Source organism: Rosa rugosa, chromosome 1 (genome assembly GCF_958449725.1).
Source record: "Rosa rugosa chromosome 1, drRosRugo1.1, whole genome shotgun sequence".
NCBI lineage: Eukaryota > Viridiplantae > Streptophyta > Magnoliopsida > Rosales > Rosaceae > Rosa > Rosa rugosa.
The window spans coordinates 30,481,208-30,502,273 of record NC_084820.1 but is presented as its reverse complement, the minus strand read 5'-3'; the positions used below and the strand labels follow the sequence as shown (position 1 = coordinate 30,502,273).

General features: G+C 41.6%; 2 protein-coding genes and 1 long non-coding RNA gene across 3 annotated transcripts; 2 read left to right on the top strand and 1 right to left on the bottom strand.

Annotated features, from left to right (window-relative positions):
• Positions 1-6,493: 6,493 nt before the first annotated feature.
• LOC133709644 (uncharacterized) lies at positions 6,494-8,527 on the bottom strand. The gene is made up of 4 exons (XR_009846336.1): positions 8,430-8,527; positions 7,754-7,816; positions 7,521-7,631; positions 6,494-6,967 (listed from the first exon to the last, which is right to left on the bottom strand). It is a non-coding gene; the product is annotated as an uncharacterized LOC133709644 (long non-coding RNA).
• A 7,125-nt stretch (positions 8,528-15,652) lies between these two features.
• Positions 15,653-16,525, top strand: LOC133725922 (uncharacterized). The gene has a single exon (XM_062153340.1). It carries the CDS (start codon positions 15,653-15,655, stop codon positions 16,523-16,525), a length of 873 nt encoding a protein of 290 aa, XP_062009324.1.
• Positions 16,526-17,762: 1,237 nt separating this feature from the next.
• LOC133725915 (uncharacterized) lies at positions 17,763-20,410 on the top strand. Its single transcript, XM_062153328.1, has 2 exons — positions 17,763-18,092; positions 18,251-20,410. The coding sequence occupies exons 1-2, from the start codon at positions 17,763-17,765 to the stop codon at positions 20,408-20,410; spliced, it is 2,490 nt and encodes an 829-aa protein (XP_062009312.1).
• Positions 20,411-21,066: the final 656 nt, after the last annotated feature.

Here is a 21,066-nt window from a genome sequence, read left to right as displayed (position 1 = left end):
TGGCAGTGTTATATTCTAGATTTCTGTAATGTAAGTTTGTTGTTTTAGTGGTAGAGGTTGATTGCATTCCGGAATAGCAGGTTGGTGGCAAAAGGGCCGCTAGGTCCAAGCACGGCACGAATCCAGCACGTTTAAAAGCGGCCCGATCCTATTCAATCCCGTTGGCGGCCCGGAACAATCCAAGCACGTTATTCTAATGCGTCGGGCTCGGCCAAAGAATATGAGTCCATTGGTCCGACCCGGCCAAGCCCGTTATAGGTCCTACACGGCCCGAGCATGACATATTGCAGCTTGCAATCCGACCCATTTCTATAATATAATTTTTTTTTCTCCTTTATAATATAAAGATAATATATATTTATAAACAATTAACTATTTGAGTATGAATTTGGATTCTCCTTCAGATACTTTTGCTGAAAGTTTATTATGTTTAAACAATACAATGACAAAGTCAACTGGTTTGTAAACAATGAACATTTGTCACTTAATTATCTATTTTGTTTACAAAAAAAAAATGATCAATAGAGTGTAGGAATTAGTTTTGGTTTGTGATTGGATTGTGTATAGTTGAGACTTGAGACTGTCAGAATTGAACAGTTGGTATATGAGTCACAACTTATATTTTATATTATTGACCTCGACTAATTTTAATTTTTGGCACGAAACGAGCACGCATGACCCGCCTATGGGTCCGGCACGAGCAAGGCCCGACACGTTGTGGGATTGGGCTGTGGGCCGGGTTCGGCCTAATGTTTGAATATATGGGCTGGCCTGAGCCCGAGCCCATTAAGAAAAGGGCCAACTCGGGCTGGCCCAACACCACCCGAAGCCCTATTTAGTGGGCCAGTCCGGTCCGTTTTCCATCTCCATTTAGAGGAGTCTAATATGCATGGGAAGTTTTTAGTTTCACAATCAAAAAAAATCTTTTAGCCACCTGATTGAACTATTGCTATCAATTTCAGAGAGAGAGGCGAAGTAAACTTGGAACTAAAATTGATAGCAATACCTTTTATGCTTATATTGAAGCTCAAGGTAGAGAGAGAGAGAGAGAGAGAGAGAGAGAGAGAGAGAGAGAGAGAGAGAGAGAGAGAGAGAGAGAGAGAGAGAGAGAGAGAGAGAGAGAGAGAGAGAGAGAGAGAGAGAGAGAGAGAGAGAGAGAGAGAGAGAGAGAGAGAGAGAGAGAGAGAGAGAGAGGGTTTCAGTTTTGCGGATTTCTTCTGCCCAATTAAGCTATTTTGGTTTTTCATCAAAGTTGAAAATCCGTCGTCTAATTTTCCAAATGGTGGATGAGAGGGCCCTGCCCAGTGTGATTGCTCAAATTAGACAAAGCATGCGAGAGAGTGGCGAATTAAATCTGGAACTAAAATTAGAAAAATCTTTGAAAAATGGTAGATGAGAAAATGAGAGAGGGTTTCGGACTTTCGGTTTTGTGGATTTCTTCCTCCCAGTTATGCTATTTTTGTTTTTCATTTTTTTTTTTTTGAAAGGATTTGATTTAATTAGATATCAAAGCCATGAATACAGGCCAGAGTCTAACATGCACTTACATAAGAATCCGGTGAAATCCGGAGAACCTATCTAAGCCAATACTAAACTCATTACAGTCTAAAGGGACGCTCGCCGGAAAGCAAGCCTATAACGAGCAAAAACAACCTCGCTATTCTAAGGCAAAATCATTCATCTAGTCTAATTTGCCAGCACGCCATTGTGGTACAAATAACAACTAGAAACATCCTAGAACAACACATAGAGATTATCCTAACTCTACAAGGCTTGTAACCAGATGTCTAATAGTAGAGACCTAGAAAAATGCTAGCTCCTTCTCCTGAGAGTTGGAGCCAACACCCTTCTCGACCTCATCGGGAGCCAACAACCTCAGCAACAGGTTGGTCTTGCTCTTCTTAACCGAAGCAATTGCAACAAACTCAACTAGCCCAAGCTTGAGCGCGAAACCAGGCTCAAAGAACCAAGCCCAAATCTGAGCAGATGGAGAAGATCCCATCAGCCTAAGTTTAGGCCCAGGCCCACAAGCCCAAATCCATACCCGAGCAGACACACCAGCAACCCTCGCCTCCAGTTGCTTGGCCATAACCCGCCACCATCGCCGAGAAAACTGGGCAGAACCCCTAGGCCGCTCCATTGCTGCCGCCGTCGCCAATCTGTCCGGCGGCCGGCCTTGCCAGCATCCCATCAAGCACCGAAAACCTGCAAGTAAGCTGCTGCCGATCGGTATCAGAACTGCTTATTTTTGTTTTTCATGGTGTACTTGGATGAGAAAATTGTGAAATTTATAAGAATTCATAAATGATAGAATCTACAACTCCTTCAATTAAAATTTCATTAATTGCAAATTCTATTGGTTGGTTTTTTTTTTTTTGAAAGAAGGACGACAAACTATATTAAGTGAAGTTGAGGAGGACATGGAGCGATGCATAAAGCATCGAAAGAAAGCAGTAAAACATAACGAGATGCACAGACGCATCTATTATAAAGTAAAAATAACGCATAACTAGATGCACAATCGCATCGAGATTAAAGGTAACCAAGTAACCATGTGACTTGATGCCATAAGGCATCGCTGCACTGCATATGTCACTAAAGCAGTGTAAATAGAAGAGTAACTGTAATTGTAGCCGATGATATGACCACCTAGGAGAGGTGATTCGCTCACCAAGAGATCGAAAGCAACCGAGGGTGTCAAAAACTCGGATGTTGGCAGACGAACTCAAGAACCAGAACCATAACCAATACCAGAACAATATGAGCAGCTGTTTCGGATCCAAGATCCGAATTAGGGTACCACCTGGGTCCCAAATGCGGATCCATATCCGACCCGAAGTCAAAGTTGAACCTGATGCAAGAAAAAGGGCCCAAGCCCAAGAAGGGCTGCTCTGTGCTCCCAGGCAACTGGGCACCCAGTCGAAAACGCTCAGGCCACCCATACAACTGGGCACCCAACCATCACCAATCTGAACAGCCACCCCGCCGTCCCTTCTTGAATCAACTCGTCGCTCCACCGATACTGATTGAAGAGATCGATCTGGGATGAGCAGTCGAGCGAAGGACCAGGACATCTTCGAGTCGATCCGCAGACGATACCAGAATCGCAACGCCTCCAACCCTCGCCGGAGATGACCCAGACGCCGTGTCGCCGTCTCCCTCCCTACGGGGTCGCCCACCACCGCCTTCAGTCGCCCACGAATGGATCTGACCCGAAACTCTTCCTGGTAAAACGCAATAGGAAAAGACCTCCCACCGGAAGCCAATTGCATTGGCAAGACCAAGGATCCGAACGCAGTGCTGATCGAACCCGGATCCCAAGTTTGGTTAGGATCCACCAGATCACAGCGCTGTCCTCCACCGCCATCATTGAAACCGATTGCAGCCACAGTAGCACGAGAGAAACCCGAATGGGGTGAAACCCATCGCCAAAACGACGAGAATAGGGTGCAGCAACTCGAAGGTTGAAGAGGAGAGATTCTCGAGTCCAAGAGACTCGACAGCCAGGGACTACGGACGCCGACGTCGCAATCCAAGAATACCGGCCGGCGAAACCCTAGGGTTAGCCGCCGCCAAGAGGAGAGAGCGAGAGCTCTCATATTTTAATTATTGTCTCTTCTCTATTGGTTGGTTGTCTCTATTTAGGATAATAATGCGTAATAAATTAAGAAAATTTAAAACAAATAAAAGAATTAAATGTAAAAAAGCCATATTTATATCCAACTTCACTAAGTTATGTAAGAGCATCTTTAGCAATGCTAGCCATTTTTGAGTCAAATTTTAGCCAAAGTAGCTAAAAAGTCATTTTGGCTAACCATTTTAGAAATATGTCTGCATCAGTGCTCTCTATTTTAGCTAGTTTTGAATTTATATTATTTTTTAAATGAAGATTAAATAGTTTAAATATATTTATAAATTATATAAAATAACTCAAAAGAAATGTTTTAAATTATAGAGCTTCATCTCGCTCTCTATATTTATGAGCGAGATAGCTAAAAGTTATAATACAGAGCCACTTAGAGCATCTTTAGCAGACTCTCTACTTTGGCTCCTTAGCTATTTTGGAGAGCATGTTTAGTTTTTTATCTATTTTAGCAGCTGCACCAGACTCCTAAGTGGCTCTCTATTATAACTTTTAGCTATCTCGCTCCTAAATATAGAGAGCGAGATGAGGCTCTCTATAATTTAAGACTTTTTTTTAAAAAAAATAAATAGAGGATTAGGCGATATTAGCTCCTCTGTGAAAGCTGATTTGGGGCGTCAAACGCCCACCCACAATCCCGAAGGAAAGGGGGCTATCACAACCGGGAACCCACCGCCCGTCCCTCCATTTAGATTTATTAAAAAGAAGAAAAAACAATACAAATAGGGGAAGGGGACCAAACCAAAACCTTCCCAAGAGCAAATAAAAAATAAAAAATAAAAAAAGAAACCCATAGTAAAAAATAAAAAATAAAAAAAGAAACCCATAATTTAAGACATTCATTTTGAGTTATTTTATGTAATTTATAAATACATTTAAAATATTTAATCTTCATTTAAAAAATAATATAAATTCAAAACTAGCTAAAATAGAGAGCACTGATGCAGACGTATTTCTAAAATGGTTAGCCAAAATGACTTTTTAGCTACTTTGGCTAAAATTTGACTCAAAAATAGCTAGCATTGCTAAAGATCCTCTTAGGAGTCTGGTGCAGCTGCTAAAATATCTAAAAAGCTAAAAATGCTCTCCAAAATAGCTAAGGAGCCAAAATAGAGAGTTTGCTAAGAGCATCTTTAGCAGACTCTCTATTTTAGCTCATTAACTATTTTAGAGAGTATGTTTAGTTTTTTATCTATTTTTAGCCCTTTGGGTTGGAGATGGCCTCATAAAGCTATTGGGACCTAACCAATTTTTTTATTACTATAAGGTGGTTATTCCTTATTAGAGTATAGGATTACACACACATATATTGGTTAAGGTAAAAACATTTTGCTTTCATTAATAAGTTTTGTCTATATTGACAAGTTATAATATACTCGCAAGCTCAAAAACGTGACTGTAGCTCTAAAGAATAAATCATTGCCCTACACAACTTTTATTGTGAAATTATATATTGTTGGTCTTATTGACAATTATTAATAGCAATTTGTATTGTTGTCAATTACTATTATGTAAAGGAAGTTTCTTAAAAGGATAGGGACCTAAAAGTTATAACTTATTACAATATAGAGTTAATTTCTATTTGTAACCGCCTACATTGAAATTGAGATTTCTTATGATTATTTAGAGATTAATTCAAATATAGAGCATCACCATATAAAAGTTTTATATAGGTGAAAATTTTTATTAGGGATAATAGAATACTCTCTCACCCAGAGAAACTCTAAGACCGGGGACTCCGTTTCTGCAAACTTGTTCTCGTCCGACGGCGCCCGGACGTCAGGGCTGGCCTCTGGCCTCGCAGTCGTCTTGGGATTTTTGCTGCCGGACGGGAGATCAATCTCTACTTCCCATAGGACTCTGTCGAAGGAGTTCTTCTCGAGTTTTGTCAGAAGGTTTGGCTGGGCTGGTGGTGAGGAGGTGGTCGTGGTGTTACAAATCGGAAATTGATCTCCGTGAAGAGTTTTTTTGACAGGCGGCGCCATGGGTTTCGATCGGTGGTTGTGTGTGGGGCTGTGAGGACCCAGATCGGGGATGGTTTTTGTTCCGTGATGACGCAGGTCGACGGCGTCGCTAGAGACGTCGCTAGAGACGGTTGAATCACCCGGAGAGATGTCGTGGCGGTGGGGATCGCGACTAGACGGGTCGAACGACTTGGGTCAGCCGGAATGTGACGTACAACGAAGGGGATGGGAGCAGATGGTTTGGATTGGACTAAACCAGATGATGGGCCTGAAGGGATCTCCTGGGTGACTACCCTATTGGGCTTCGAGTTGTTGGGCTGGGGTTTCTACCTTAGTCCATCAGCTTCTATTTGGGCTAGGGTTTTGGCTCTTGGCCCAAACCTATGTTTTTAGCTTTTGTCTAATTACAATAAATTTCCTTGTATTAGGAACCAAACGAGTGTAGTTTTGGCTTGTCTATTTGCTATGTTTTTTTTCATAGTTTATAGGCTCGCTTTATAGTGAGCAATAAGTTCAAATATAGTTGGTTTATCCTATGTACTACTGTGGCTCCTTCACGAAGCCTTGTTCTGGCCATTTTTATGTGTCAGCAGGTGAGTATATGTAATGGCCTTCTTGGCATGCTCTATTATCAATGGAATTACCATTATTCAAAAAAAAATATATATAAAAGTTTTATAGAAATTCTTATTGACCTAAAAAGCTAACACTTAAAAATCCCAATTTAAGAGAGATTATCATTTCATTATCGATTTAGGTATGAACTAAGCTATTAATACGCGAATAAAATTCTTCCTTTCAATGATTAATTATCATATGTGAAGTTGAGATTGTATATAAGTGCAAACTCTATCATCAATAGGTAACAGTCTCATTATTTAATTATATGAAATAAATTTTGACAATAGTTTAATTCAGTTAACTAAATCTTAAATTACAAATATAACAATAGTAGTGATACATATATATCTAGTAAATCGTTGATCCAAAGTGGTCAGATTCTCCTCAACCTTCTTGCATCCATTATATTTTTCATGATCCATGTTACATCGGTTCTATTAGTACATAATCTGAGTTTTGCATCCTTGCATGACCTTTGAACGTTTGACTTCATTTTTCTCATGCGACAATTAAAGTACGTGCAGGTCTTATTCTCGTCAACTCTGAGTGTTGTGGATTGGAGCATAAATATTGTAATTGGCAGGTGAAATTTGAGCTTGTGGATTTGGAAAAGATACTCCTGCAGATTGGTAAATGGATTGGGAGCTAGAAGCTGCTAGAAGGAGGTTACTTTTGTAATTGTTGGATTTACCAAGTACGACTCCATTACGTACTGCCAGATATTTCCATAGCTCCAACCCTGTAATTCAAGCAAGTTATTGAAAGTTAAACACGGTCAACTAAACCCATAGTAGCATGTTCAATAGCTTCTCTCAAAAAGCATTTGTAACTTGATCCGGTTTACCCTATTATGCATCTTCCACACTCTATTTCACTCTATCGAGTGACCTCCATCATTTCAAATGCAACACGTCTGTGATCATTACTTCTAGAGTACTAGTACCTCTCAAACTATACAACAGTGTAGATAACACAGTTGAAAGTAGAGCAATAAGGAAATAAGTGGAAAATTATTTCAAATAACAAAGAAAAAGTAGGTTTAATTCTGATATAGTATTATGTGTTCATGTGCTTTGTGTCATTCTGCAAGTACGTTTTCAATATCGACATATAGCTGTAAAACAGACTCGAGTTGGGTGAAACTTGTATGCTTAAGGAGTATTTTCTTAAAATTGAAAACACATGAGATTTCATGTAATTAGAAATAAATTATAGGGTAATAAATCGTAATTATACCAAGAATAAAATGTGATATAACATATTTTCTCTCTATGAGGAATTGAGAATCAAACCTATTCATTCCATTCCTCCCAGAGCCGTACAAAGATGGTGCACTAGCTTGCATGCATGTTCATCGTATCTTGTTGATATATCTTCTCCTTATTCTTGTGGTTCATTTGTTCCTTTCGATCGATAATACATGTAAACAAAGATGAGCATAAATAATTCATAATTTGAGAATTATGAGAACAAATATGTTAACATACACTAATTTTTTTTCTTTCTTTTTTTACTACATATGTACCTGAAATGGCTGAACCTTCACTTGCCCTTTGGAGGTTGACAGGTCCTTAGCAAGCAGCATTATCTGGTTTACACATTGAGCAAATGTAAAGGCTCAAAAGAATTGCACAAGGGATAGGCGTAAATGAATTCACCAAAACAAATTATGTTAATTTTCCTTGTTTAAGGGTGTTTTGGTACACCTCACACATAGCATACTCATTGAAATTATAAAATAAAAAAACAAAAAAACAAAAACAAAAAAAATATTAAAAAAAAATTAAATGGTTCATTCGCTTTTTTATTTCAAACATTTATTAATGCCATCTAGATATATATCCTTCTTTTGAAAATTTTAAATTATAGACAAGTATACATGGCTTAAAAATAAATACGAAGAGTTTCTGCGAGTTTTGTAATATATATATATATATATATATATATATATATATATATATATATGAATGTATGGTTTATTTCATAATAAATCGTTAACGACCTTAATATCACTTAATTAAGCGCATGATTAATCACATACGTAACTATTTTAGCCTAACCATCAATCCTCTATTCTCCTTATATGGGAGGATGGAAGGAAGTTGATAAGTGATCAATGCCCATGGGTACTCATTTGTCATCAATCACATATGCATAAGTAAATTTGGATAGAACTATGAAGTGGTTTTATAAATTAATACCTCATGGTTTGTCTGGTAGATCATTGATTCGATGTTACTGAAGCCTACGTCAAGCATTACAATGCCAACACCATGTACCTCTTCATCTTGTCCTTCTCAGGCCAAAGAAACATTCATGATTCTTTGATACTTTGAAATCAAAAGCCTATTCAGTAATTCAAGTAGTACATAATGAACATATATTTTGGTCCTATTTATACAAGAAATAGAGGGTTCTAGTCTTCTAAAATGAATTGACTTTCTCTTTTTGAAATTTGGATTTAGCGTGTGGATCTTATGCCAACGTACTAGGTGCATTGTACCTTGAGCTAATTTGTAAATCAATATACAAGGAAATGTATGTATCGTATTTAATGGAAAATTAAATGCTGAAATAACAAAAAAAAAAATTTAATGAGAAAGAGAAAGAAGCTATATAATTCGTTGTCATTTCGTTTGAGAAACATAAACTAATGCAAGCATATATAGGTACAAAACTAGTTTGCATCTTACATATCAAGAATAAGAGTAAACCATGCACATTTTATACTATCAATAGTCTTGACATTTTCTACTAATATAATGGCTTAAGTAAACATTCTTGACCTGTTATTATTCAGGACGTTCTCTATGAGGATCTTTGAAATATTTCTTATGTAGCTCGGGGTTCAGGTTATATGTTCCCCCGATGTAAAATTTTAATTCAATAAATGGAACCGGGCGTGGGGCTGAGCCTCCCAGCTAGGCTGGGTTCCAAATCCTTTTCAAAAAAAAAAATAATAATAATAATCTTGTTTCTTTTTTTCTTGTTTTTTCCTCTCATTCTCTTGTTATGGAGATCTCAAGGCGTTGTATTCTTTCTCTATCGTTCTTCCGTGCTTGAGTGGTTCTTGAGAGAGAATACCTCTCTCTCTCTCTTCCAGCGTTGTATTCATTTTTTTTTTTTTTTTGCGTTCATTAGATGTTTGCTTTTCGATTTTGCCGTTGGATTCGAAATGAAACAAAGCCAAAAGAAGACTTGTGTTGGTGATGCGTATAGTTAGCTGAAAGTTATTGACTATGATGCTGAAATTTATGCTGGAGTGCTGGACATGTGGGGCAAATTCTTGTGGATGATAGGTTTTGGCAACCTCATCCAATTGATATCAAAATGAACTGCAGCTCTGTATGGTACAAGCCTAGCTGCAAGGTTGCCATGTGTGTCATTGCTCGTAATCCAAATCGTTGAGTTCTTCTTGCTAAGTGGGATTTTGGAGTGGCCACTTCTACCCGTGAGGTAGAAGGTAAGACTTGCCTACTTTTAGGCTGCGCCTAGCTGAACGCCTCTCTTGGCCTGTCGTTATAGAATCACCTTTTTTCATAGCGATCAAGTTTTGAAGCTTTCAAGAAATCTTACACCAACTGTTGCAGCATTGATTTTTGAGTATCAGCAGCTGAATTTGCACTGTGGGAAATGTGGGAGGGATCATAACAGAACTGCATCAAGAATTACTAAGCTGGCCCTGGAGGACAAGTTGGATGGAAGATGGAGGGAGAGGCTGGTGATTAACTATCACTGATTGTTTTATTTGGATGATAGATTTAGGGCCGAATGTAAAGAGCTTGGTTAATCTGCTTTTGACTGAGATTAGGTTATGTTTAAGGTTTTATTATTGGCTGATAGCTTTTGACTATGACAACACATTATCATGACATGTTAGTATCAGAGTTATATTTGTTTTAAAAAAAAAACAAAGTAAATATAGGGAACAAACAATCACGAAAGAATTTGGCCGAGCGTAATTAACAAATACTTTAGTTCTATTTAGGACTAATTTCAGTTTACCCCCCTGAGGTTAGGGGTCGTCATCATGTTAGTCCCTCAAGTTTCAATTTAATCAGTAACACCCTTGTACTCTCCAAATTCATCAGCCGTGTCCAATTTCTACTATTCCGTCCAATTTGGACCGTTAAGTCTGACTTTTGAGGGCTAAAATGATCATTTCAAGACAAAAAAAAAAAAACTAAAAAAAAAAAAAAGAATTTTTTTTTTCTTTTTTTTTTTTGCATTTCTTTTTCTGTTTTTTTTTTTTCATTTAAATTTTTCTTTTTCCCTTTTTTTTTTTCTTCGCTTATTATTATTATTATTATTATTATTATTATTATTATAATTTTGTCTATACACCACAAGTTACAATAGGTTTATAAAAACAAAAAAAATACTCTAAGTGGTTAAAAAGCCGCTCGCTGGTCTACGATATTTGTGATATATCTCTGATAAAGCGAAGAATTTTATAATATATCTGTAAAATATAATAGGTTCCACAAATATCGAAGAATGCGAGCGAAGAATTTTAGGATATATCCCCAATAAAGTGAAGAAATATCTGTATTTATTTTTTTAATCATATTTTACAAATATTTCTTCACTTTATTGGGGATATATCCTATTATTCTTCACTTTATAAACCTATTATATTTTATAGATATATTTTACAAATATATCCTAAAATTTTTCGCTTTATCGGAGATATATCACAAATATCGTAGACCAGCGAGCGACTTTTTAACCACCTAGAGTATTTTTTTTTTATAAACCTATTATAACTTGTGGTGTATAGGTTGAAGACAAAATTTATAAAAATAAAAAATAAAAAAATAAAAAGAAACACCTATAGTATTTTTGTTTTTGTTTTTATAAACCTATTATAACTTGTGGTGTATAGGTTGAAGACAAAATTAAATAATAATAATAATAATAAGCGAAGAAACAGAAAAAAAAAAAAAAAAAAAAAAACGAAGAAAAAAGAAAAAAAAAGAAGGAAAAAACAGATTTTTTTATTTATATTTTTTTATAATTTGGAGCTCAAAATTACCATTTCACCCCCTACGTGGGGCCCACATAACAGATTCAACAGCCAAATTGGACGGAATAGTAGAAATTGGACAAGGCTGAAGAATTTGGAGAGTACAAGGGTGTTACTGATTAAATTGAAACTCGAGGGACTAACATGATGACGACCCCTAACCTCAGGGGGGTAAACTGAAATTAGTCCTTCTATTTATGAAGAACCTGAAGGTTCTAATCTTCAACTATAAATTGACTTTGTCTAGAATTAGGGTTTGGTACATCGATCTTATGCCCGATTACCAAGTGTTGTTGTGTACGTTGGGGCTGATTTGTAAATAAAATATATCATATTTAAAAGAGAAAATGGAAGATTTAATGTTGAAACAACAAAAAAAGAAGGTTTAACAAGGAATACAAAAAATATATATAATCTTGCTTTATTTTTTTCTTGAGAAACATTAATTAATATGAGCATATATAGGTATGAATCTAGTTTAGGTCATACATATTAACAATTACAGTAACAATAGTTCGTTCTCTCAATAGTCATGACGTTTCTATTTTTCTTTTGAACTAGAAGTTGATATTATTAGATCAACAGCCAAAAAGGTCAGAGTCTACATACACTTAAAATATTTTTATATAAGTAATGCTACTCATTACAAGTTTATATGAGCTCACTTTTTAAGTGAACTTACACTATATCTTCTAGGACAAAATCATTGACTAGTCTCCTATTGGCCAATTACGCAATTGTAGTACTAATAGAAAGCCATTTTCTAGCAAACAAATAGGAGCACCTCATTATTCATAAGCCGCTTGAAATACGCCAATCACATTCAAGATGGGAGTGAGTCATGTTCTAAATAAATTGGCACTTGAAAAACATAGATAGACCCAAAGTGCCGAAGAAAGTCCAAATTCTTGGGTCGGGCCGGGCCAATTCACTAAGTAACAATTCAAATAAGGCATCATTCTTAACAGCCAATGAAATAGGTCCAAACAGCCCAAGCTCAGATTCCAAAGCCCTGGACACCACCCTTATCAATATCGTCGCCGGCCTCCATCGACATTGTCATTGCCGCTGCTAGTTTCGACGGCCAACTTCTCTAAAAGGCAATAAATAAGGTCAGCAAGTAGTTCCACCACTGGCGGATCTACATACATCATGGGGTGGGCTCAAGCCCGCCCGGAAATTTTGGAGAAATTTTTTTTTCTATATATAGTGTCAACAAAATGTTGTCGTCTTGATATTAAAACCCACCCGAAAATAATTAGGAATAGGTTTTCAGTCTCCTCTCCGTCATTTTCATCGTCTCTTCTCCATCATTTTCATCACTAATCAGCGATTGAGTCCTCATTTTCTTCTTCACTCAGGTTTCTCACTCTCGTTATCATAGCTAGTAAACCACTGCTTGTTCTCTTCCAAATACTCTCGCCTCCTGGCCTCCGTCGACGACAATATAGAATGATATTTCTTGCATTTGTGCATAGTTGTACCGAAAAAATTTTTGGCCTTCGCCCAAAAGAAGACACTTGAATATGTAGCCCACCCCAAATTCGAATCCTAGATCCGCCACTGAGTTCCACCACCTTCCTTCTATAGGTAATCGCCGATCAGAAGTCAACGTTGACGCTCGGTTATGCTATTCCAAGGCTCAGTCCAAACCTGTAAGAAAGAAAACGCGGCCGGTTGGAATCCTATCTGAAAACACTACAAGACCTGCTGCCTGCCGGTTCAACAATATAACATAAAAAGTAGACTCCATAACTTCCAATGAAGTAGCAGCCCAAAAAGAAAAAACAGTGTTTCATCCGGAGAATATCCATCTCCTTGCCTTTTACTTCATCAAAGACCCTTCTACTATATATTATGCACTTTACCCAAAAATGGTCATCAACGCGCATCTATCCCTAAATAGACTCCACGTTTCTGTCCTTCAGAAAATGTATACGCGACTACAAAAATGTGGCATGGTGGCCATATGACACCCATGCATGCTAAAATGTAACATGTATACACTGGCTTCTGAAACTAATGTTTACATGTCAGTTCTTCATTGTTATCTTTAACAACACTAGGTTTGCTACCTGTTTCAGACTAAAAAATATAGGTTAGCTACCTGTTTATAATTTGCTACTTTGCTACCATAGTAACTCATTTTTATATTGTCAATTTTTGTTATTTTAATTGGCTGGCTCACAAGTTGCCCTTATAACTACATCATTGTTTAAGAAAGAAATATTATTCATACTACTTGTTGGCCAGACCAATTATAGGATCGCTCCATAAAATCCCTAATATCATGTCATGCTCTAAATTAGATGGTTCTAAGGGTTTGAGCTTTTATAGATTATTCGTTCTATACATAACTGATGTCCAATGAATTAACCACATGTTTGTATGGAGGCAAGAGGAACGGACAGACTCCGGAGATTCAACGTACTGGGTTTGGTGCGATCAGTTTGGTTGTATGACTACACTATACTCCTATAATCCTATTAATTACCCATGATTACAAAACTGCAGTAACTTCACCATCTCCTTAGTTTACTTCATGCAATCTTCCAGAAGCAATAAGAGCCGGCCAACCACCTACTAACACTCCTACAGTTCTGTCCACATTGTATGTTACATATTCATGACCCATAGAATGGTGGCAACAGCAGAGATTACAGTATAGCAAAACATCATTGGATTAGCATTTATATATATATAATCCATCAAACAACTCTCAACAGGGTTCAGTAACCAACACTCAATTCAAGACTTCCAAAATAACAGAAAATGCTGTCACTAGTTTAAAGCCATAACCTTCTGTGCAATTACATTCATCTTAAAAAGAAGAGGCTAGTTCAGCTTTTCTCTATCAAATGTTGCTTTTTCATTTATATCATGAACCAACTATTTTGTTCTAATTTATTTTGTCTCATGACAAAACAAGTTTCATATCCAATTGTCAGTGAGCTATGACCTGTTGGTAAATTATAATTCAAATATTGTAAAGGTCATGGATTTTCACTTATATATGTAAGGGTGGGGTGGGGTGGGTTAAGATTTTTTTTTTTTTTTTTTTTATAAAAAAAAAAAAAAAAAATTAAAAAGGTTTCATATCCAATTATCAATTTTGGAATTGCATGTTTTTTTTTTTTTCCCGAAACTTAATATTAATGAAAGCACTAGCATGAACAAAAGTTAAGTACCTTTTATAGTTGGCAGTTGTGGGGGTGGTCAACAAAATTTGACCCTACAATCAAGACAGTTAAAGAGAAGTAATGGCAGTAGTAAATACAACAATTAATGTAGCCGTAACAGCGACGATAAATGTGACATTCAGTATGATAATCATGGCCGCCAATAAGTGACGGTTATTGCAGGAATGAATATGGTCTTAATGGCGGTGTGCCGCTCAAGTTACCACAACTTGCTGAGCAAGTTTACTTGCAGCCCACGCCGAAATACACCTATAAATAGGTTGCTCGACATCGAGGTAAAGCATCGAATTCCAATTCTATCTACTCCACTACTGAGAAACGTACTGACATAGGCATCGGAGGGTTTTCTGCAGGTACCCCCCCTCCTCGAGCCGACGGTCAAACTTCGAGTCAACGCTCGAGGGAAGCTTCTCGATTGTTCCCGGTCAACTCCCGCTCCAGTCCGCATTCATTGGTGAGTCAAACTCCTCTACGGAATTTTTTGACACCAACAAGTGGCGCCGTCTGTGGGAAACACTTTTCCCTAAAAAGTGATGGCGGGAGCTACCCCCGACGGGATTACATTTCTGTCACTGAGGACTAGTAGTGATGAAATTCCTCCCCACCAGCCGCCGAATGATTTCATCCCGAGCCCCATTGGCGACCTGAACTTGCCTCCAGCTGAAGAGACGCAGAGGCTGAGGCAGGAACTCGAGCAATTTCGGAAGGAAAAGCGGGACCGCGAGGCCCGTCGTCGACGAAAATTTGAAAGGTTCCTACAACTTGACAGTGATTCGTCAGACGACGACGCCATCGGCGATCTCCACTAAACCAACAACGTAGCAGCAAACGCAGGCGCCAGCGGCGTTATCGGGGGAATCTCTGGTGGACCCCTCGTCGAGGGGGTGGGTGTCACGTCTAATGGGGGGCAAAATGGCGGAGCCGGATTAGGACAATCCAAAAGGGCGCGCAACGAATCGTGGCGGGAGAAGATGGAAAAAATGATTGATGCATGCAAGCGTGCCGGCCCGCGTGAGCTGGCGGCGGAAATCGTAAGGGACGTCGGTAAGTCCCCGTTTACCGACGACATTCTGAATGTGGCAAAACCCCGCTGGTTTACCACGCCGGTATTCCACAAATACGATGGAACGACCGACCTCGTGGACCATATCAAGGGGTACAAACAACAGATGTCCATCGAGACAACCGACCAGAATTAATGTGCAAGATCTTCCCTTCCAGTCTCACGGGGCCGGCGTCGACATGGTTCCAAGATCTCAAGCCGCATTCTATACCAGATTTCGACACACTGAGCCGCGCTTTCATTTCACAATACTTCTGCAATCGCAAGCAAAAGAAGGACATGACGACTCTGTTCAGTACCAAACAGAAGCCGGGGGAAAAGGTAGGGAAATTTTTTGAAAGGTTTAAAGCTGAAATGCGCCATGTGAACTGTGATCCCCAATTCGCTGCGATTGCCTTTCGAGAAGGGTTGCTCTTGGGGACGCCATTGTATGAAAGTCTACTGCGCGATCCGCCAAAGGACATGGATGACATCATTACAAGGGTTGAGGAAGAGATCAGAATTGAAAGAGCCAAAGAAGCACGCGAGGCCCGACACGTCAGAGTCGTTGCCTCAGGTGAAGACAGAAGGCAAAATCGAGGCAACTACCCCGATGTGAGGCCAGATAACCGACGCCACTACGAGGCAAAGCCTCGAGCTCGTCAACCTAAGGAATGGTTCACCTTAAGCCCTACGGCCATATTCAGAAAGCACCAACATGAAGGGCTCTTCACGAAACCCCCACCTCAACCGGAGTCAAGAGACGCATTCGAACGGACCAAGTACTGCCCTCTCCATGAGGCGTTAGGGCACGGGTTGCCTAAATGCGAGGTGTTGCGGCCAGCCATCTCAGAGTTGATAAAGACAGGAAAGTTACGTGAATACCAATCCGACGACCAGGCCAGTGGAGGTAGGGCAGCAGACAGGGTTGAAAGCAGAACCCCGAAAAAAGGCACGGAACCAATCATCAGAGAAATATTGGCCATCCATGGAGCCCTTATACTGCTGTGGAGGAGGAAGTGCGCTTGAGGTCGGAAACCCGCCAGGCGGAGAAAATTCGAAGAGTATGCCAGATCACGGGCAGCCCTTCGGCGGGGCAAAGCGCGTCCCCCACACCAGTAATTAGCTTCTCCGCGGCAGATACAGTTGGTATCCAGTTTCCCCACCGGGACGCCTTGGTCGTGTCTACCCAAATCGCGGACGCCCTTGTGCGGCGGATAATTGTTGACGCCGGGAGCAGTGCCGACGTCATATTCTGGGAAGCGTTTGAGCAACTCGGATTAGACAAAACACTTATCCATCCCAGCAGAGCCCCGTTGACGGCCTTTGAAGGTTCGGAAACATGGCCGGTGGGCGAGATTTCATTACCAGTGACGACAGGAGGGAAAACTGTGGAGGTCGATTTCGTCATTGTCAAGAAGCCATCGGCCTACAACGCCATTCTAGGCCGGGATTGGCTCCATAAGATGGGAGCCGAGGCTTCGACTAGGTGTCAGGTACTTAAATTTATTTCCGACGATGGCCAGCAAATGATATCGGTTCGAGGCGATCAACTGCTCTCCAAAAAACTGTATGCCATGGAAATCAAGCGCTCTCCGCCGTCGAATAAAGGCGAGGAGGGTCCGTCGGCATAGCAATTAAAGGAGGACCTACCAGAAGATGAGGAGCTTGAACCCGAACCTGAACCGGCACCACTGAGCCGCTTCGGGAGGAAGCCCTCAACGCTGCCAGCAAAAGGAAGGTTCTGGTAGGCACCCTCCAAACCGAAGAGGAACGAGCTCGCTTATTGCAATTCCTGAGCGAAAATCAAGACGTGTTCGCATGGTCACATAAGGATATGCCTGGAATCGACCCGGGTGTAGCATGTCACAAGTTAAAAATAGACCCAAGCTTCAAACCTTATAGGCAGCGTCAACGACGTTTTGCCCCTGAGAGGAACAAGATTATCAGCGACGAGATTGACCGCCTCCTTGAGGTAGGTTTTATACGTGAAGTTTGGTGCCCAACTTGGATCTCGAACGTGGTCGTAGTAAGAGAGAAGAACGGAAAATGGCGAGTATGTGTGGATTATTCGAACCTAAACAAGGCATGCCCTAAAGATTGTTATCCGCTCCCAAAGATTGACCAACTCGTGAACGCCACAGCCGGGTGCGAGCGTTTATCTTTCTTGGACGCGTACTCCGGTTATAACCAGATACCTATGGCCCCAGAAGACCATGAGAAAACAGCGTTCATTTCAGAACGGGGCCTGTATTGCTATACGGTCATGCCGTTTGGCCTCACCAATGCCGGCGCGACCTATCAAAGGCTCGTCAACCGAATGTTCAAAGATTTACTTGGAAAGACCATGGAAGTTTACATCGATGACATGGTGGTTAAAAGCAAGCATCGGAAAGATCACATAGAGCATCTAAGGGAAGCGTTCGAGATATTAAGGCGGTACGGCATGAGGCTCAATCCGACCAAATGCGCGTTTGGGGTATCATCTGGACAATTTTTGGGACATCTTGTGAGTAAAAGAGGGATCGAGCCAAATCTGGAGAAGGTAGAAGCCATAGTGAAAATGCGCGACCCAGAGACGAAAGAGGATATACAAGTGTTAACCGGTCGCATCGCCGCGTTGAGTCGCTTTATATCTCGGCTAACTGACCGATGTAAACCCTTCTTCCGCGCATTAAAAAATAAGCAAGCCAATTTTTGGGGCCCAGAGCAGTCTGAAGCGTTAGCTAATTTGAAAAAATACTTATCCGGCAGTTTCTCTCTGTACCCCGCAACGGCGAGCCCCTCTGCATATACTTGGCAATATCAGATGTGGCAACCAATGCCTCCTTGTTCAGGGAAGAGGGATATCGGCAGGAACCCATAGCATATACTAGCCGCAGCCTCCTAGATGCCGAAACAAGGTACTCTCCGTCCGAAAAGGTAATCCTCGCCCTGGTTGCGGCGAAAAGAAAGTTGCGACAATACTTCGAGGGGCATAGCATCACGGTATACACCAATTTGCCAATTCCCGCCATTCTGTCAAAACCTGACACATCCGGAAGAATGGCCAAATGGGCAATCGAGCTAAGTGAATTTGACATTACATATAAGCCGCGGTCGGCACTCAAGGGCCAGGCGTTAGCAGATTTCTTGGTCGAGTGCCACTTCCCAGCACCGATCCCCGAGGTTTCATGGCAGGACCCATCCTGGGAGATGCACGTCGACGGCGCATCCAATTTCTCAGGAGCAGGGGCAGGCATTTTACTTCAAAGTTCCGAGGATGTCCAAATCGAGTGCGCGATCCATCTCGATTTTCTGGCGTCAAACAACGTGGCTGAATATGAAGCTTTGGTGACGGGCTTAACTCTGGCGAAGAAACTACGAATCCAACGCTTGCAGGTATATTCCGACTCGCAACTAGTTGTCGGATTGTCTAATGATGACTACGCCGCCAAGGACGAACGAATGTCCAGATATCAGAACTTGGTTCGAGATTTGATGCGCGGGTTCGAACAACTTTCACTGGTCAAAGTACCTCGCGAGAAGAATTCCCGCGCAAACGAGCTGGCTAAAGCCGCTTCAGGTTGCACAGAGGTCATCAACATCGTCAAGATCGAGGTGCTCGAAGGACCAAGCATTGACGGTAACAAGCCGCGACGACAGGTCATGGTGGTTGAGTCAATTCTGAACGACTGGAGAGGTCAAATTGTCAATTACCTTGAATTTGGCATACAGGCAGACGATCCAATTAAGGCCAGAAAGCTCAGGATGAAGGCTGCACGATATCTAGTTGTCGAAGACGAACTTTTTAGGCGCTCATTTTCCGGACCCCACCTTAGATGCCTGGGACCTTCTCAGGCAAGGCTCGTCCTCGAAGAAATTCATGAAGGGTCGTGCGGGGCGCACCTCGGCGGCAGGACCCTCGCACATAAGGTACTCTCTCAAGGATATTATTGGCCATATCGCTCGCGGGAAGCCGAACAATATGCCAAGAAATGTAAGCAATGCCAACGGCACGCACCGGTCAGCCATTCGCCTGCCGAAGAGCTTCACTCATTAGCTGGCCCATGGCCTTTCGCCAGATGGGGAATGGATATAGTTGGTCCCTTACCGACGGCACCCGGCGGCCTCAAGTACGCGCTGCTTGCTACGGACTACCACACGAAATGGGTCGAAGCAGATTCATATGCCATGATTACGGGAGAGACAGTGGCAACATTCACATGGCGGAACATCATATGTCGCTTCGGCATCCCGCGGTATATCATATGCGACAACGGAACGCAATTCAATAACCAGAAGTTTAGAGCTTTCTGTACCCGATATGGGATTACGTTGTGTTTTTCTTCAAGGAGTTACCCACAAGGTAATGGCCAAGCCGAAATAACAAACCGTACCATTTTCGACGGAGTCAACCGGCGACTAGAGCACAAAAGAGGCAAATGGAGCGAGGAGTTGCAACATGTTCTCTGGGCTTATCGAACTACTCGTCGGAAGCCAACCGACGAGACTCCGTATGCTTTGACTTACGGAATGGAGGCTGTCATCCCTACCGAAATCATTCTTCCTACGGTTCGGACTCTTACCGTTGAAAGGGGAAATAATGAGGAGCAAATAGCACGGCACTTGGATCTTCTTGAAGAAAGGCAGGAAGCCGCTGCCATTCACCTTGCCAATTATCAAAATCAGGTGGCAAAATATTTCAACAAAGGTGTCCGGCCGCGCGCGTTCCGGGTAGGAGAGCTCATTTTGAAACGAGTGGTCGAGGATATCAAAGACCTTGGCGCGGGAAAATTTAAACCTATTTGGGAAGGGCCTTACGAGATAACTGAAGTCTACAGCAAGGGAGCATATCGACTCCGTAATGTGGGCACTGGACGTGCGCTACCCCGGCCGTGGAATGCTATCTATTTGAAAAAATATTACAGTTAAGGTGGGCTGCGGCCGGGGTGGCGACACGGGTAACGTAGTTTCCTTCCTTTCTCTCGTTGTATTCCAAATGTTGTTAGCAAGTTTTCGTTCCTGGTTGTATTTGAACTATGTTTTGAGGCCGTTGGCCGGATTAATGCAATGTCATTTGTTTCAAGTTGTGTGATCATACGTGCCTCACCCCTCGCCGAGGACGGGGGTGGGATGATGGACCACAACCTCGCTGCAGGCGGGGGTGGGATGGCGTGCCTCACCCCTCGCCGAGGGCGGGGGTGGGAAGATGGACCACACCCTCGCTGCAGGCGGGGGTGGGATGGCGTGCCTCACCCCTCGCCGAGGGCGGGGGTGGGATGATGGACCACACCCTCGCTGCAGGCAGGGGTGGGATGGCGTGCCTCACCCCTCGCCGAGGGCGGGGGTGGGATGATGGACCACACCCTCGCTACAGGCAGGGGTGGGATGGCGTGCCTCACCCCTTGCCGAGGCGGGGGTGGGATGATGGACCACACCCTCGCTGCAGGAGAGGATGGGATGGCGTGCCTCACCCCTCGCCAAGGGCGGGGGTGGGATGATGGACCATACCCTCGCTGAAGGCGGGGGTGGGATGGCGTAACGGATTTTAATCATGCAGGATATGGGGTGTGTAACCGGTCATGTCC